General features: G+C 42.4%; 1 protein-coding gene across 1 annotated transcript in view; it reads right to left on the bottom strand.

The window, feature by feature from the left end:
* Positions 1-20,339, bottom strand: part of LOC134615515 (bifunctional heparan sulfate N-deacetylase/N-sulfotransferase 4-like) — a 423,933-nt gene that overhangs the window by 239,868 nt on the left and 163,726 nt on the right. Inside the window, exon 5 of the mRNA XM_063460046.1 lies at positions 5,338-5,492. Coding sequence (XP_063316116.1) covers positions 5,338-5,492 — 155 coding nt within the window. The remainder of the gene's footprint in view (positions 1-5,337; positions 5,493-20,339) is intronic.

The raw sequence follows: 20,339 nt of genomic DNA, 5'->3' as shown, positions 1-20,339 counted from the left end.
TCGGTAACTTGGAAAAATTCAAGGTATTGGTCGAAATGAAATACTAAATGTGACAAAATCCTCCTATTTTGTGTGTACCAGTGTCCTTTTATATTTTGTTTGGGCATTTTGTACTGTTTCACCCCCTATTTCGTTTGACAAACTAATCATAAGTTGGTTTCCTTCTCCTTTGCTTAATCTACTGATAGCAGAAGGCTGCAAATATCTAAGTGAACTATATGTAGATAAGAATTTCGTAGAATTTGCCCACCTACAGAGAAGATATCATGTTTCAACTCGGTATTAGTTAGATTATAATAGTTTAAAGACTAGATTTCTAGCTTCTAGATTTCATTTGAAAGTATTTAGGCAGTTGACACCATGTGAAAAGCTAATTTGTTCAAAAAATAAATCACATCTGATCTCATATTATTTTAGCTTAATAAGAGAGATAAAACAGGAATCTAAATCCTTAAAAATAAAACAATGGGAAGAACTAGACCAACCATGGCCTATAAAAACTTGGCAGGGGGCATTTTTAATAACAGATAGACTCATTAAATATCCTACCTATTGGGAGATCTATTTTAAAACATTGAACAGATGGTATTTGGTTCCAATTAAATTATGGAAAATAAAAAAGACAACATGCAGAAGTATTGCTGGAGAGGCTGGAGACAAATTGGGACAGCTTTACATATGTGGTGGGTCTTGCCCTCTGTAGCAAACTCACCCCTTTAAGGGAGTTTGCCATGCGTTTTTGGAGGGGGCTGCTTGCCCGCCTCCTGCCCTGTGACTACGGCCCCTGGGATATATTGCCCTTTAAGAACTGTATGTGGGCATATTGAGACTTTTTGGGACAATGCTCCTTTAAAACAGTGTCCCCAGTGTCCCCAGACTTGTTGGGGACAATGCCCCCTTAAGACGGTGTCCCCAGTGTCCCCAAACCTTTAATATACTGTGTTCCTGGCTTTCTCCCACTTGGTTCAGTAAATGGGGCTTACTGAACCAAGTATTACACAGGAGGACCACCCAGAAGTGGAAACATGCAGGCAATTTACCTCCCAGGCTGGGAGCCTGCTGTAGGTAAATTGCCTACCGCTGGGGGGCCGCCGTTCGTGCAAATGAACACATGGCGGCGGCCATCTTTTTTCAACTGAACGCGGTCAGCGGTGTGTGTAGCCAAATTCATGGAACTGAAATCGGCTACACAGTTCAACGAACACTGCTGACCATTACCTTCTTCTACACTGATTTTTCAGCCGCAGAGACTAAGTCCCGTTCAGTGTGAAATTGACCGACCGCACAGCCCAAATCTATGGAACTGTTTTTGGCATGAAAATGTGTCGGTCATAAAGGACTTCCAGCTAACTTTTTAACCCCTGGAAGGAATCACCTGAATTTTGGATATGTGTTTAATTAAAGTGTGCTGAGTATTAATATGTATTTATGCATATCGAATGTATAGTTTTAAGGTTATAGTACATGTGTAAAAACTGTATTTCTCTGCCTGCGATAATTACTTTAGCCCATTGTGTTCAGTAATTATATCACAGGCAGAGGGACGGATTTTGTGTGTAATTGCTGGGAGTGTTTTATTGTAATGTACGTATTTTATTCGTTGTTTTAAAAAACCCTGTGGGCAGTACTATGTGTGTAGGATGGGCATAAAAGCAGAGTGTTTCATTAAAACTTGAGTTCTACTTCACCCTCAATTTGGAGTCCTGTCTCTTATTGGGGGAATCTGCTACAAGGGATTGCTATGCTAGTCATACGTTCTTGCTATATCACTACTAAGCTCTTGTAAGAGCTTGTTTCTGGTTTGCTCTCAGAAGGAGTCTACGGTGGTTATGGTGTCTGCTGGAGTGCTTGGAGCCCTCAGGAAGCACTAGGAGCATCCTTCAACGGAGGTACCCAGTCGGGGTGACCGTCGATCCGTTACACCCTCTAATACAAACATACTGGAATAATGTTCTTGGCTGGATATTCCATATATTAGGAAAAAAAATGCAAATGGGCCTGGGAATTAGTTCTGTTCCACGTTTTCCCTGAACATATTTCAATGGATATTAACCCCTTAAGGACCAAACTTCTGGAATAAAAGGGAATCATGACATGTCACACATGTCATCTGTCCTTAAGGGGTTAAGAGCTCTTTACTGCAGGCTTTTACTGGAAGCTAAATGGATTATAGTATTAAAGTGGAAGGGGGAAAGAATGCCCCTATGGTCAGATATAGAAACTGTTATGCAGAGAAACAGAGCTTTAGAACTAAATTAAAAAAACAGGGGGGACATACAATGTCCCAAAATATAGTCTATATACTCATAAAACCCTGGACCCACTGATCCGTAGTAGTAGCTAAAATTGCTCCCCCATGGCCATTTCTCCTCATCTCAATTCTCGGAACTGTGTGTGTTTTTTCTTTCTTATGTTTTCATTTCCATGGATAGATACATTTTTACTATGAAGTACACAGGCTATAGAGAGACAATTGACCCTCTGTACATTGGTTAGTGTGGATGAAACTGAGATAAACTGAGTTTTTTTGTGGAATTGGCAAAACTAATGAAACAAGGAACTGCTCCAGATATTTTCAGCTGATGGATGCTGTTTGATGCTCTTTTTTTGTGATGTGTACTTTATGCCATGCTAACATAAGAAGATGACTATACATACTCAAATGTTTGTCTTGTATATTCTGTACATTTTGTGATAAATTGAATACATTTTTTACAAACTAAAAGGAAATTTAAAATAAATCAATACATTTAAAAAAATGTGGGGTAGATGAGCATATCCCTGCAAATGTATCACTTGGTACTAACTTGGGTAGATTGTTATCCCAGTATGTGCCTGAAAGTAATGTATGTTATAAATCAAAGCCTCATATGGGGCATTATGTAAAAGTGTACGTAGACTACATTGCTGGGAGGGGGGGCAGTATGAACACGTGTGCATGTCTGTGCTCGAACTAGCGGTGTCTGCAATATCATGTGAGAGTGTGCCAAGACAAAGTTGCTGGGAGGGAGGGCAGAATGAGCATGAGTGAGAGGCTGTGCCAAAACCCACGTTGTCTGTGGTACCAGGTGAAAGTTTGCCAGGGCAACTTCCTGCGGAAGGAAAGCAGAATGCGTGTCAATCTGTGCCTAACCCAAGGGTGTCCGTGGAAATATGTGAAAATATATACAGACAATTGTGCTGGGAGGGCAGAATGAGCATGTGTGCATGTCTGTGCCCGAACTAGAGGTGTCTATCTGTGTCAAAGTCAGGGTTGTTTAAAATGAAATGTGAAAGCACGGGTGGATCAACTCATTGGGAGTCAGGAAATGACAAGGTGGTAGGCTCACCTGTGCCTCAGCCCAGAGTGGGTCAGGGGCCAGGTTTAGGAGAGTTTGAGGGGCTATGTGGAATTGTTAAAAGATGGCTTGGCTGGGAGAGAAATGTATGTCAGTGTGTGCAACATGTTGTGCCTAACCATGGGGTTTCAAAGGTGTCCTGTGAAAGTGTACAGGGAAAAGCTTCTAGCGAGAGGGGGCTGAATGAAGATATGTGCCCAAATGTGCCTGAAACAAATGTGTTTTATGTGCTGAGTAAAAATGTAGTGATGAGGGTGTGTTGATACAGTATAAATACCCTGGGAGTGTTCTCTGTCTCATCTTTTGTGTGAGTACTGCAGAAATCGGTTGGTTTCTTCCCCTTAGAGCTATTACATGGGTGAATTGGGTGTTGCCCCCAGAGATGTGACCAGAGAGCAGTGGAAAATGGAAACAGGAAAATCGGGCATGTGTGTTGTAGATATGGCTGTGACATGGCTTAGGGACTAAAGGCAAGCCTTTTTGAGGGAGGTGTATGAATGGGCTACCCCATTCATACGTAAACAGAGTTATGAAAAACATGATTGTATGATGTAGAGGCAAAAAAGTGTTGATACACAAGGTATAGGCATGTGAGCCTCTCCTATTGCATTGTTAATGTCAAAAGGGGTTAATTTGATTGTATGGAGGTCAAAAGGGGTTATGTCTTTTGAAGCTGGGACCCCCATAGAGGTCAGATGACAGAAGGGGTAGTGTGAATGGCATAGGACTGTGAAAAGAATTTTACCATATGGATGTGAATTAATCAAGGATCGGAAAAGTGTGAGATCCTACACTTTTAAAAGCCTGAATGTCTAGCTGGCTTTAGCCATTAGGCTGTACCTTGTAATTGATGAGTCAATCTCTTTGAAATGTTAATGGCCATTAGCCTTGTTCCAGTATCATATGCAAAGGAAGGAAAAAACATTCATATTTACCCACAGAATAATAATTAAACCTCATTTTTGTTATATTTGGAACGTGACAAGCTCCATATTCTAAACAAGCCCAAACATGAGTGGCCTAACGTAACCACATGGGAAGGGATTGTAATGTCCGTTATATTGGGTCACGAGTAAGGCATTTGCCTTAAATTCACCACTGTGTGAGGTGTGGTAATCCACAGGGTATATCTGTAATGAAACTGAAGTATGCCTGGTACTTGCTTGGGGCCAAGATCTAATTTTGAAGTAAGTCCCCATCCTCTTTACCAGCAGCCCCCTGGGCAAAAGTTTTACTTTGAAAACCTGAGTAAGTGAATTAGGACTTCTGTTATTTGATCTATTTTGTTTTTATCTTTTGTTGGTGTAAATAATTTGTTTATTATCTATTTGTTTGTATGCACCGTGACTATTATTTTTGCTTATAATAAATATTGGTAATAGAATCACGTTACCTGAAGGGACTAGTTAGTATTTTGCAATTGCTTAGATATTGTGCTAAGTTGTATTTGGTGGGTTTTCATTATTGATTTACCTGGGGGACCAAGGCATTCCATTTATAAATTATCTTGGTGGTGGCAGAATTATAATAGTAATAGTTATATTATTATGTTTAAGTGTGGGTGGTGTTAAGGGGGATTTTGTCATTATGTCTGATCTAGTGCAGACAAATAGTGAACTTTAACCCTTTCAACACCACAACTACATCTCACACATGCTTGAAGTAGGGTGTGTTCGTGACAGCCCTTATAGCACTATTTGCTGAATGCCACCAATACCATATAATGTCTATTACTTATACCGCTCAAATTTCTTCAAAGTTAAACCAATAAACTGCACAAGCAAAATTCTTAACTTTGTTTTTAACCCCCTGAACTGTATGGCATACATGGAAATGCTGTTTTGTAAGCTAGCAATGCATCTCATGTTTAAAATAAATCTCATATTTATTTTTTTTCCAAGTATTTAAAAAGGTTAAAGAAATATAAAGAATATAACTAAACTAATAATAGCCCTAAAACAATACACACATTATGCACTGCTAATATAGCATCACTTACTTGTGCAAATTCTTTGTTAAGTATCATTTGTTCCACCAGTGAAGACTCATTATGGAAGAGGTGAGGCTGCATATGACTCCACATGTGAGGGAACCACCAAAATGCATCAACCGATCTCAACAGGAGGTCATCTCCTTCGTCTTCTTCCATAGTACCTTAAAGCAAGCATGGATATTATGAAATTGTACCGCTGTATGTGAGTAGCTGTAGCACAGTTTTCCACACATGAAGCTATGTGAGAACATGTCAAATTAATTTGAATTTATAAATGGATGAGGTTTCTTTTTTGTTTTAAATTGATGCAGTCAGAGACAGGGAGACTGGGACATCAGACCTCCCTGTCCATTACCTCTGCATTGAGTATAACTTGCTTTGGGGATCGTCCCCTTAATATGATTACCGTATATACTCGAGTATAAGCCGAGTTTTTCAGCCCATTTTTTGGGCTGAAAAACCCCAACTCGGCTTATACTCGAGTCAAGGTCTGTAGTATGGCAATTTGCATTGCCATAATACAGACCGGGGGAGAGGGGGGCTGGCAGAGCTGTACTTACCTGTTCTGCAGCTCCTGTCAGCTCTCTCCTCCTCCGCGCCGTCCGTTCAGCACCTCGGTCAGCTCCCAGTGTAAGTCTCGCGAGAGCCGCGGCTCTCGCGAGACTTACAGTGTGAGCTGATAGAAGGAGCTGCACGGACGGCGCAGAGGAGGAGAGAGCTGACAGGAGCTGCAGAACAGGTAAGTACAGCTCTGCCAGCCCCCCTCTCCCCCCCACTGAACTGCCACTGGACCACCAGGGAAGGAGAGCCCCCCTCCCTGCCATGTATCAAGCAGGGAGGGGGGACGAAAAAAAAATAAAATAAGAAATAATAATAATAAAAAAAAATAATAATAATAAAAAATAAAATAAAAAAAAGGGGGTATAAGGACCACTGTGGGAGGGGGGGGGTATAAGGACCACTATGGGAGGGAGGGGGTGGGATAAGGACCACTATGGGAGGGAGGGGGGGTATAAGGACCGCTATGGGAGGGAGGGGGGGGATAAGGACCACTATTGGAGGGAGGGGGTGGGATAAGGACCACTATGGGAGGGAGGGGGGTATAAGGACCGCTATGGGAGGGAGGGGGGGGATAAGGACCACTATGGGAGGGAAGGGGGGAATAAGGACCACTATGGGAGGGAGGGGGGGGATAAGGACCACTATGGGAGGGAAGGGGGGGATAAGGACCACTATGGGAGGGAGGGGGGGGATAAGGACCACTATGGGAGGGAGGGGGGGATAAGGACCACTATGGGAGGGAGGGGGGATAAGGACCACTATGGGAGGGAGGGGGTGAGAAAAGGAACACTATGGGAGGGAGGGGGGGATAAGGACCACTATGGGAGGAAGGGAGGGGGGGATAAGGACCACTATGGGAGGGAGGGGGATAAGGACCACTATGGGAGGGAGGGGGGGATAAGGACCACTAGGGGAGGGAGGTGGGATAAGGACCACTAGGGGAGGGGAGGGGGAAGTAAGGACCACTAGGGGAGGGGAGGGGGAAGTAAGGACCACTAGGGGAGGGGTGAGTCAGGACCACTGGGGGAGGGGGGTGAAGGAACACGGGGGTGGGGAGGTAAGGACCACTGAGGGAGGAGGAGGGGAGGTCAGGACATATGGGGGGGGCAAATATCCTTGCACCGGCCCTGCACACACTGCATTCATACACTGCATTCATACACACACTGCATTCATACACACACTGCACTCATACACACACACTGCACTCACACACACTGCACTCATACACACACACTGCACTCACACACACTGCATTCATACACACACACACTGCATTCATACACACACACACTGCATTCATACACACACACACTGCACTCATACACACACACGCTGCACTCATACACACGCTGCACTCATACACACACACGCTGCACTCATACACACACACGCTGCACTCATACGCACACACTGCATTCATTATACACACACTGTAAATAAATATTCAATTAATATATTTTTTTTAGGATCTAATTTTATTTAGAAATTTACCAGTAGCTGCTGCATTTCCCACCCTAGTCTTATACTCGAGTCAATAAGTTTTCCCAGTTTTTTGGGGAAAAATTAGGGGCCTCGGCTTATATTCGGGTCGGCTTATACTCGAGTATATACGGTATGTGTATGACAATATCAATTGTAGTGCATTTTCTAATGTACATTCAAATGCTAAAATATTAACAACATGGTTATGTGTCCCTTTACAAATTATACAAAAAAGTAACATTACAAGAAATAAATCCTAAAAACTGGGGACTAAGGTATTTTATGCCCACATTCTGACCTCAGCAGGAGTCTGTTAGTTTTATGTTCTGATAGATAGCCCTTGGCAGCAAGAATGACAAGGTTGTCTAACTTTGAATAAGAGGAGATGATGACTATCAGAGATATGAACAAAGTATACAAACATAGTGTTCTGTGCTCAATATATTGTATAAACATTTTCTTCCAAAACACTACTATTGGTGGTTTCAATGCTGCTACATTTTAAAATGACTAGCAAATCCAAATATTTATTATTAAATAATAACGTTTAAAGAGATAAACACATTCTAGTAAGACATATTTTTACAATGTGTGTAGAGACCAGACTCAGTTAAGCTCATAATAGCTCAAATACTACTTGTAAGGTTATTTACTATCTATGGTCCAGATAGTCTGCACTATTCTCTGTATTTTTGTGTTTGCAGATTTTTGCCATCAGTTTAGCACGCTTATTTGGTAAACATTTTCTGATTTTTGTGTACACTTTTGTATCACTGTGGTTGAGTGCTGCCATACTGAACGCTTTAATACTTCCATAGCGCTCCCACATTGTTGTTTTTTTTTATTCTAATGACTGGCAAGAAAGAGGTTTGTTATCATGTCATATCTTATCATTTAATTGCACATTGTTGGTCTAAGTGATAGTGCCATATAGGTCTACTAGGTTTATTCACTATGGTGTCAATGGAGAGAAAATCCAAATGAATTCAATGTGGATTTCAAATTTTAGGCAAAATAGCCAAACTGAAAACAGAAATGGATACTTTTTCTAATTCAGCTGTTTAGACTTGAATTTTGGCAATTAAAACTTTAGTGAATAATAGAAAAGGCTGGATAACCATGACATTGTCAGAGGAAGCCTGGGTAGGTGGACGAAACGCGTAACACATACGTCACTAGAGAGGCGGACCCGGAAGTGATCACGTGATCTGGACGGACGGAACCCGGACGTTACTTTTTACAAGCATTTTGTTTGCTGTATTCATGCTTTTTCATGTGGGTAGCTATGTCAGCATAACCCATCACTCGCAAAGTAAGAGTTTTTAATCTTTGTTTTTCAATAAATTGTATGAGTTACTAATTAATTAGAGGTCTCTGCCTCTCTCTGTCCTATATTGCACAGAACCACCAGCTTTCAGTGAGCACACCACTTTGATTCTATACAGTGTGGGAAGTGGAGCATTGCAAACTCAGAGCCAGGTGATAGGGCTCTGGTAAATGGGAGTTTTTTTTTCCCCACTCCCTTCGCCTGTATATCCTATGGTCCAGATAGCCTGCACTATTTTCTGTGTTTTTGTATTTGCAGATTTTTGCCATCAGTTTAGCACACTTCTTTGGTAAACATTTTCATTCATTAGAACAGCACTATTGATACAACAAATAAATCCCAAGCAATATGTCTGTTTACGATTAAGTAGAGATTGTAGCCATATTAGTCAAGTGATGTATAAACATATGTATGGGTCTATGTATGTGTAGGCACATTGGTATATGTGTAGGTACATGTATTGGTGCTTGTGTGTGGATGTATGTGTAGGTGTGCATGTACATATATTTGGGCATTTGGTTGTATTTATATGTATATTGTATGTACTTGTGTATAGTTTGTAGGTTCTTGTGTATACTTGTATATATGCACTACTTGTGTATATGTATATGTACATGAGTGTGAGTGTGTATGTGTGTCTGTTTATGCTGTTTACAGGCCTTCATGCATATCCTGTAACTCTTGGATGGGAATTCATGCATTCTTTAAGTTAATACTCACCCCTTCTAGCACCATCTTCTGCATTGTTTGCTTGTTTTTTTTCTCTCTCTCCACCCTTAGTCTGTGATCTTTACATAAGATATTTACAACCCTCTATAAGAATGGTGTCTATGTTCTATCAAACCTGTCTTATCTGCACTCATGTCGCTTTAACCCCTGTATCACAACTCAACTTTGAATTATATGCGTCATTTTGCTCAGAAATGCTTCAGACTTGAGAAAGAGGGGTTCTCCTGAAAGCTTGTCATTAAAAAATTCTGTTAGTCCAACAGAAAAGGTATTACAAGATACAAATGTTCTGTTTTTTCCCATCTGTTTATGATTAAAAAAAAAAAATTTAAGTTATAGTTTTAAACATCAGCAATGACCAACATTGTAATTTTAAGTCCATATATTGCTAAAATACATCCTATATGAAAAAAAAACACTTAGCTCTTTTTGAAAAATCGATTTTGCTCTAAAATATGCCAACATTTTATCAAAAAGTATGAATGACAAAAATATGTGATTGATATAAAATAAGTGTCCAGGATATTTAATATGACGAAATATAATTCTCTAAAAATAAGGAAGTCTTATTCTAAGCAATATGGTGAGGTTTCTGTAAGTCTATACATTTTCTTTGCTTTATATCTCCTTTCAAATTGTGTGAAATTACATTTACATATTTAGCCAAAATTCAGAATTAAATTATCAATTATGAAATTATATATAAAGTAAGTACAAATGACAACACATATATACAAAGTAATGAAACCAGAATAATATGGAATATTGTTAATTGTGCAAGCTGGCTACCAGCAAATGGTATTAGGCCACTTTGTCATTTTGGCAAAATTGGCAGGGAGGGGGGATTCTGGGATTCTGGGATTCTGGGTTTTTTGGGAGGATCTGCTCTCCTTTGTAGCTGTATGTAGCTGTTGCTGGGTTTGTTTATCCATCACAAGAACCTAACTTTGTTTTTTTCTATATTTTGTAGAAGTAAATCATTATATTGGAAATGTTTCTCTCCCCTTCTGTCTAATCCTGTACAGTATGAGTTACATATAATCTAGAATCTGATGCCAGATAACTCAATACTACACAGGATTTACTATATAGAAACCCTTCATCTGTATTGGTACAGGAATACTTGCATAGAGTGACCTCTGGAAGGTGAAAGCTTTAGATTATCTGGCTTCTCACCATCCTAGGTTTATTGTTAGGAAACAGTACTTATAGAGTCTTGACAGTAGTGGGTATTTCCCTTTGCAAGTTTAGAAGTTTCCTGATATGATGGGGTTAAAATTCTTAACCCTTAACTTTTAGGTTTCATATTAATTAATTTATTTTATGCATTAGCTATATTCAGCAAGATGTTTGTTTTTACAATCCATCTCTGTATTAGCCGTGATGTTGAGGGGAGGGGCGTTCGACAGTACACCCTCCCCCTGCAGTGATTGACTCTGTTTTAGCGGAATAGCCATATAATGCTAGCTATGATGCGGCAGAGGGGGCGTAGTGACCTTACATCACTCACTCATCCCCCTCCCGTCGGATCAACATTGATTGATCCTGCTGTCATCCAATAGCCTGCATTGCAGGCTATGATGCGGTAAGGGGCGTGGTGATTTTACGTCATTCACCCACGCCCCTCAACACGCTCGATCAGCAGCAGGGACTTTCTCCCTGATTGAACAGGTATTTAACCAGGACAATGGGATACATATGTGAATTTGCTCCTGACGACGGCGTGTATTCATGCTACCTAAGTGCTACCTAAAGTGAAAATAAAAATAAAGAAAGGCGCTCGTTCTTTATTTTTATTTTCACTTTAGGTAGCACTTAGGTAGTCAGTATGATGGGATTATTTAGTTAGTTTATCAGATTATTTAAGATTTTTAGGCAGGCAGCTCTAGTCCTTTGTGTGGTGTTTTTTTGTCCTTATATAGGGCTATTTATCTAGGGTTTGTTTAACCCATCTGCCTATAGGAATTTTAAGGCTGCCTTATGATAGTAGGGACTTTTTCATATATATTTTTTGTTTGGGTTATCAGCTCCTATTTTTAAGAAGCTGTGGGTGGTATAAGGTGGAGAAGGGGTTTTTCTCTGTTTACTTCCCCCCCACCCTTCCTATCCCTTACTCATTATATGTGATTTCCCTCTCCTTTTTTCCTTTTATCATCTGGTACTATATAAGTGCCTTTTTCTGTACTCAGAGCTACTTTCTTGGGATCCCCTTGTTTCAAGGGTCTCCTTGCTGTAACTTTGTTTTTTGCCCTGCTTGTCTTTTTTGAGAAGCCATAATGAGGATTGTAACATGTGTGCTCTGACTCAGTTGTATATGTATTTATGTATTTTTTGGTGATCTGTAATTGGTAGGTTTTTTTTTTTGGGATAATTTGATATAATACAGTTTACTTTTTATACATATTGGTGTGCTCCTTTGTGCTATGTGAATTACACCCCTTTAATATCAGATATGGGGATTCTCACATTGCAGAACATAATGCTTTCTGCAACATGTGCATGCATAAGTGAACTTTAAAATTCATATAGTATATATATATATATATATATATATATATATATATCTATATATATCTATATATAAACATAATTTTACCACATGACAGGAGGCTTCATATTTTGCATTAACTCTCTTTACTAACTCACATAGCAGTAAAGAAAAAGGTGAAAACATTAACCAATCAAAAGAAAGTAGGAGGTATAGTATTCACAGTAATGAGGCTCCTCCCCCTCTTTCTTTACTGCTCCATCAGCAGACAGGTCAGAGTTTTTGGCTCTTCCCTTTTTCACTATTGTATATGTAATTTTTTATGTAATTTTTTATATAATACTGTATTTATCTTATATATGTAGTTTTATTTTTGCTACTATTGTTGTTTTCTACCTTTATTTCATCTGCCCTCTTGGGGTTTTCGCTCTTGGGGGAGTCTTTTCCCCCTCCCTGTTTTCCTCACAGGGTCTCTCTTCTTTTCTTCACCTCTCGGTCCACCGGCTTCTCCGCCGTCGGACCGACTGTCTCTCACTTCCCTGAGGGTAACGCTCACCCTCCACCCCCCTTTTTTCCTCCACACGGCTTCACAGCCGCTTTCACTGTAGCCGCACGGCGGGAAACCGTTTTTTCCCGCTCCTCCGGCGGCCATCTTGGATCTCGCGTCTCGCGAGATCCACGGCCGCCATCTTGGGAGCATTGCGGTCTCCTCATTCCGGCGCCCGTACACACAGTAACCGGACACAACCAGGCAGGGGTCCCCAGGTCAGTCAAATTATTTACCTGTGCTTGGGGTGTGGCCCCATAATCGAAAAATATTTACTGCCTACTGGTGCTTTTGCACACTTACAGGGTGAAGCCCTATATTTAATACCGCTGCTATCAGGTGGATTTCGTGCCACCTATATATATTTGAGCATTTATACCTGGGTGTGGCCCAGAAGAAAATCCCAATATTCCCTGCTGGGGAAACTGGTGCTTTTTTACTGCCAGAATTGTCATATTCACCCTGCTGGGGTTTTGCCTTTTTTTTTTTTTTTACATTTCACGGTTTATATATATATACCTATACCTACCCTGCTGGGGTTAACTGGGTACTGCAGGTACCCCCCCTTTTTATCACTAACTGGGACAGACCCCTAGCCCAACATTTTCTGTGCCTCAGCTATTACAGCGGCCCAACTCCTATTACCATGGATACACCTCAAAACCCTGCAGACTTCCAAACCATGATTGCGGAAGCCATCTCCGCCTCTATGGAGAAAGCATTATCCAGGGTTATGACGGCGACTGCCGATCAGACTAAAAAAGCCACAACAGCCCAAGCCCATGACTATGATTCTGAGGCTTCAGAATCCCATGCCCAGGCCGACTCTCGGCCCAGCAAACGCCACTGGAAGGGCAAGGAAAGGAATGACAACATGGGCAAAGGCAAGGCTCCTGCCAAACGCCACAGGCCAGCACCACCCACCCCCGCCCATTACTCCTTGGACGAGGGGGAAGAACAAACACGCTCCATGGCTGTGTTAGATGAGTGGCAGGCCGCAGATTCCGATCCAGACAATGACTGGGGTTCGGACACGGGATCCCATACGGGTCTCCTAAAAGGCACCTTCTTGGACGACATCCAACTACCGGACGACCCCACACCGGTCCAAGAAGAAGGGGAAGCCATTCTGGACCCCACGGGGCAACGTCTATTCGACCCCCGCAACATACGGCACCCGCGTTCAGGGGACTGAACCCCCCCGACCATCTCTCCAAATTTATGCACCGTTGGCTCCGCAAACCCCTGGACAAGACGGTGCGCAACCGACTACGTTCGGAATGCCCTCGCCCTTCCCTTCCCGACAACGTGGCCCAAACCCCCGAATTCGACCAGGTCATGAACACATTCATGTCTAGGGGTGGCCGCGACCCCAGGAGAGGAGTGGAGAAGGGCTTTCACGGAGTTCAAGACAAACTCCTAGACTCTATTGGCCCACTTTCCCGCATCATGTTTTTGGCGGACGATGCTTTTACAAGGGCTGACGAATTTGATACCAGTATGGTTAAAGAGTGGGCACACGATATAAGAGAATGGGCACAGAGGTGCTTTTGTTTTGTTGGTAACACCAACGTAGCCCTCTCCTCTGAGAGGCGAAAAGCAGCGCTGCTCCGTATTGACGGAAAGCTGGTGGAATTGGGCACCAAGGAGTTGGGACCGCTTGCACAGGGCAAATTGTTTGGGGAAGCCTTCCTCAAAGAGCTTAATAAGCACGTAAACATTTTCACCTCGCTCAATAAGGCTCAAACTTCAATGAAGCGAGTATTCAGGGGCTACCCCAGTCGGGGTGTTTTTGGACGGGCTGGCCGCTATAGGGGCCGAGCAGCCAGCCGTTTTTGGCCCTCTGGCCCCCGCTCACACAGACCCCAACCCTTCTTCCCGTAAGTGGGTTTCAGGCAGCCCTTCTCCTACACCCGTGGAGCAGACAGAGGCAGAGGACCTCGTAGCCGTGGCAGAGCACGCTTCCCCACAGGTAAGCATCATTATGCCTCAATGTCCACTAACCCCGTATACTGCAGGTCGTATCGCTCTGTCTTTTCAGAACTGGACAGCCATCTCCACGGACGCATGGATCCTCCAGACGGTCCATGGCTACATCATAGATTTTGTGGAAACCCCGTCCCAGACCGCCCCTCCGTACCCCATTCAGTGCTCCAAGGAAGATCGCCTTCTAATCGATGGCGAACTACGGGAACTCAGGGCCAAAGGAGCGATAGAACCCGCTCACGACCAAAACGGCTTCTTCAGCAACATTTTCCTAGTGAAAAAGAAATCTGGAGACTTTCGGCCGGTTATAAACCTAAGGAAGCTCAATGCTTTCGTAACATACAGACATTTCAAGATGGAAGGCATCCATCTCCTAAGAGATCTGCTCCAAGAAGGGGACTGGTTCACAAGACTGGACCTCAAGGACGCCTACCTATCGGTACCCGTCCATACATCCTGCCGACAGTTCCTCAGATTCCGATGGCAAGGCCGCCCCTGGCAGTTTACATGCCTCCCCTTCGGCCTCAGCTCAGCACCGTGGTGCTTCACCAAACTCCTGAAGCCAGTAGTGTCTCGACTACGCACTCAAGGAATTCGGTGCATTATTTACCTGGACGACCTGCTACTGTTTTCCTCAGACAGGTACAGTCTAACGCAACACACACAATATACCACCCGACTCCTCACGTCCCTAGGTTTCGTGGTGAACTTTCAAAAATCGGAAGTATCCCCAGCCCAGAAGATACAATTCCTGGGCTTCGAGATAGATTCCAAGACCAGCACACTTCGGCTCCCAACCTCAAAGATCACAGCCATCAAGAAGGAAATACGCAGAGCCATTCGCAGCCACTCCATTCCACTCCGCAACCTGGCTCGGATCGTGGGCTTGCTATCCGCATCTATCCAGGCGATATTCCCGGGTCCACTCCACTACAGAGCGATGCAGCGCTTGAAGGCTTCCTTTCTCCGCCAGAACCCTTCGTACGACCAAACGGTTCCGGTGACGGAGGAAGTCAAAGAAGAACTGGGATGGTGGCTGGACAGCATGGAAGCGTGGAATGGCCGAGCCATCTTCGGGAACACGCCCGACATGGTCCTGGAATCAGACGCCAGCCTCTGGGGATGGGGCGCCACCTGCGAAGGCACTTCGACGGGAGGCGCTTGGACTTCCCAAGAACTCAAACTCCACATCAACTGCCTAGAACTTCTAGCGGGGTCGTTTGCAATTCGCAGCCTAGCGAGAAACCGGACCAACTGCTGCATCCTCCTCCGGATGGACAATGTGTCAGCGGTCCGTTACATCAACAGACTGGGAGGGGCCCGATCCAGACTCCTCTCAGAGATTACGAAAGAAATATTCGAGTTTTGCCTTCCCCGGAAAATCTCCCTCATGGCAGAATATCTCCCGGGCGAAACGAACCTGACAGCGGACTGGTTCTCTCGCCATTGGCGGGACAGCAGCGACTGGAGACTGGACCCTACAATCTTCCATCGCCTCTCGGTCAGGAGAGGCCCCCTCCACCTGGACCTCTTCGCATCTCGGAACAACAGGCAGACGGACGAGTACTTCAGCTGGCTACCAGATCCGGACAGCAAAGCAGTAGACGCCTTTCTCCAACCATGGCCACCCAGGGGCGCTTACGCCTTTCCCCCATTTGCCATGGTGGCAAGGACAATACAATACTTAAAGACGCAACGCGGGTCTCTGCTCCTCATCACTCCCCTATGGCCGAGCCAACCATGGTTCCCGGACCTTCTAGCTTCATCCTACAGGGATCCTCTCCTCATACCGTCCTACCGGACGCTCCTCACAGACCCGAGAGGGAACCCCCATCCTCTCATTCTGGAAGACCGCCTCACTCTAGTAGCCTGGACTCTTTCAGGGGTGCCTGGCAGACCGAGGACTTATCGCAGACAGCTAGAGACTTCTTATGGGATTCGTGGGCACCAGGAACCAGACGATGCTATCTTGCAGCATGGAATTCCTGGTCCACTTGGTGCAGTGAACGGAACTTTGATCCCTTTACGGCACCTGTATCGGCCATCTTGAATTTTCTCTCCCACCTATAGTCTGCGGGCAGGTCTTACCGATCCCTCAACGTCGTGCGCTCCGCGATCTCAGCGGCCCACGTTCCGGTCCTGGGTTCACCCGTCGGGAAACACCCTCTGGTATGCCGCCTCCTCAGGGGCATCAGACTTCAAAGGCCCCCCAGACCCAAGTACACTCGGCTCTGGGACGTGGAAGTCGTCCTACAGTTTCTGCGAGACTGGCCAGATAACGACAGACTCTCACTTCGACAACTGTCGGCCAAACTAACACTCCTACTTTGTCTGGTATCGTTCCGCAGAGTTTCGGACGTGCGGGCTTTCGACATCGACGCCTTCTCGGTCTCCCCAGAGGGAGTTACCTTCCAAGTGTCTCGTCGTACTAAATCGGACTCATCGTCGGTCTTCTACCCCTTTTTTCCAACGGAACCGCTGCTTTGCGTGGTCTCTGCTCTGCGTCGTTATGTTCAGGTCACTTCCCTCCTTCGGGTTTCATCTTCGGGACAACTATTGGTGTCTTACGTTAGACCTCACGTTCCCGTCTCTACTACCACCCTGGCCAGATGGGTTCGCTGGATCCTGTCTCTAGCAGGTGTGGAAGACACCTTCGGTGCCCACTCCGTTCGCGGAGCGGCGGCCTCGTCGGCTTTCTCCGCGGGAGCATCACTGTCAGACATCCTACGAGCCGCGGATTGGTCACGCGAAGCGACCTTTCGGACCTTCTATTTCCGCCCAAACTCGGGGGCAGCCACGTCTCTCCTTCATCAGCGTTAAAAATGCAAAATATGAAGCCTCCTGTCATGTGGTAAAATTGAAGATTATGCTAGCGTTAGTGTACTTATAATCTTAATTTTAGTAATGACAGGAGGCGAGTATTTTCCCACCCTCCGCACCCTCGAGGGATGAAATCTCATGTAAGTATACCTATACTCTATTTTTTCCTTCATATTTTCTACCTGGTATATATAAGACGTGTGCTACCTGGTATATATAAGACGCGTACCTGATTTAACTACAGCTTCGTTACTGTTATTGTCATACTTAGACTAGGTACATTTCGTTAGAGTTTGTGCTGGGTTTATTACATTACTGCAAACAGTCGCCAGACCGGTTCCTAACCTTTTCCACACTCTCTTTCAGCATAACTTCAAGACAGTACAGCTTACACTCAGGATGGACATGTTTGGACCTTCCTTCAGAAACCAGGACTTCGCAATTGGAAAAGTCATCTGTTGGTGCATGTTTGGATCACCCTAGGACTTCGTATTTGAAAAGTCACCCGTTGGTGCATGTTGCAAGACTTTATCCGTTCTTTTTAAAAAAAATTATTGTATTTGATGTCGCTCTCGAAAGAGGGGGAGGAGCCTCATTACTGTGAATACTATACCTCCTACTTTCTTTTGATTGGTTAATGTTTTCACCTTTTTCTTTACTGCTATGTGAGTTAGTAAAGAGAGTTAATGCAAAATACTCGCCTCCTGTCATTACTAAAATTAAGATTATAAGTACACTAACGCTAGCATAATCTTCAATTGTGATGTAAGATTACTAAATTATTGCTCTGATGTTGTTTAGTTCTTGATTTATTTTTAGTGTGTGTGTGTGTGTGTGTGAGTACTTTTCATCATAGTTTGTTGGTGTAAAATGGGTTCATTACAAATTCTAAATGTAATTTGTCACGAGCGTTTAAACTTGCAAATTGTTGAAGCATGAAACATACTTAATATGGACAAAGGCACATAATCCCTATGGAATATGGATCAGCATTGCAACGTCTGTGTTTGTCTAATGGTGTTTGCAAAGAGGTTTGGGTTCTAGCATTGTGCATGGGATGCTAATGATAGACATTTTGCAATAAATTTCCAGAAATGTCTTTTTTTGTGTCAGGCTCTAGTAAATGGATCTGTATGTGCTGTCTAGACCCATATGCACATCTGATTGCAATACTGACATATTACTACTAGAAATGCTAATATTCTATCAGCACTACACGTTTGATTATTATTTTATAACAAAGATATTTATGGATTTTATATTTACAGCAATTCATTATATGTAAAATTCAAACTGTACACCAAAAGTAATAATGAATTCACAAGTCACCACAGCCCACTTGTTAATGATTAAAGCTTGTTATTTTCCATTTTTTCTGTGTATTATTGTCTTGCTTTCAGTTTTGTTTAGACGTACTGCTATATTTTTCATTGCCTAATGCTACAGACTATGAAGCTTGAAAATAGAAGCACCTTAAAAATACAATACAACTGGGGAATGTTTGTTCTAAATAAAATAAATGGTCGCCATTTAATATCTTCATGCAAAAAGAAGGAAGCCATTATCCAAGGTATTATATTATAAAGCAATAAATCTTCACTGTATAATTCTTCAATATTTCCCAAACATGATATTTTCACAGACCATAATTAAGTTTGTTTTAGAAAAATAATGGCAACATGTAATTGTTAGGTGCATTAAAATGTCATGATAAACCTGCCGCAAAGACTTTTATCTATGTCTTGTGATTTGTATCATAATAAAATCAGTTCTACTCTATTTCAAGGATTTTGTTGCTCTGTACACATTATCTGTTACTTTTTATCTGTCGATACTGCTTTACAGCAAAAATGTACACATGAAGAATTGTAATGATGGTAACTAAATATATTTTTCTTATCTATGCATTTGTTTCATTGTTGTTTTCTTTTATATGTATCATTTACAATGTTGCAGATATAGCACAAGCACCTTGTCTGGTAAGAAGGACTAGGGGAAAAAATTGAAGAGCAATTAGTGATGAATTGCAAAAGAATCCTGCCAGAATAGCGCACATCTTGATATAGCGTAGTTAGAGAGCTTTGGTCTATATGTAGTTGTTTTTAATGACACAATTTCATCTGCACAGTTCTACAAATTTACCATTTGTAAAATTGCCTTTTCTTTTCCCCATATTTCTTGATACAAAAGTATGTATCTTTGCATCATTTTAAAAAAACATGGAAAGTATCTATGAAACAGTGCTTAATGCGTATGTGAACATTACATTTGGGGGATCTTTGCTGAAATTTCTGTTGGTGAAAAAAAAAACACAATGCTGTTGGTCGGTGAAAAAATACACAATTGGTGTAGGACACAATTTTCCTACAATATTTTAGCCTTATTCATTTTACTGTCCTGTACACAGAGGAGTGGTCAAGAACTCAAATGGAACATTTTAAACATCTAAGAAAGATCAGTTGTAAAGATCAATATGTACATATAATGAAAAGTAACTCCCACGTTGTAAACCAACTAATAACTAATAACTACAGAAGTAAAAAAGCAAAATTTGTAAAATTTCCCCTAGCACAATGGAATAAGTTTCATAATATATATTTTTTTATGAGACCAAGCATATATACACTTAACCCCTTAAGGACCAAACTTCTGGAATAAAAGGGAATCATGACATGTCACACATGTCATGTGTCCTTAAGGAGTTAAAGTTAATGGAAAGTGATGGAAATAAACACATATGCATCTATATCCTTCAAGCCTGTATGTGCTGAATCTAAATTAGTACCAGTTAGTGGCAATTCTCAAACTACAAATGCATAAAAATATATAGTTATCAAGACATCATGATATGCTTTATATGGAGTAAAAAAAAGTGTTTAAAAATCTATGTATTTGACTGTAAGGAAACAGGTACCAGATGGTACATTTTTACATTGTCTTCACTCCTTACTGTCTCTAAACTGTTAGAAATTTGAGTATAAAAAATACTTATCTACTGCAACCCACTCCAACCTAAACACAGCATGTAACAAGGATACATGTGAAACTACAAGAGTAAGCAACAA

Source organism: Pelobates fuscus, chromosome 6, assembly GCF_036172605.1.
Source record: "Pelobates fuscus isolate aPelFus1 chromosome 6, aPelFus1.pri, whole genome shotgun sequence".
Classification (NCBI taxonomy): Eukaryota; Metazoa; Chordata; class Amphibia; order Anura; family Pelobatidae; genus Pelobates; species Pelobates fuscus.
The sequence above is the reverse complement of the archived record's forward strand: the minus strand, read 5'-3'. Positions and strand labels throughout refer to the sequence as shown.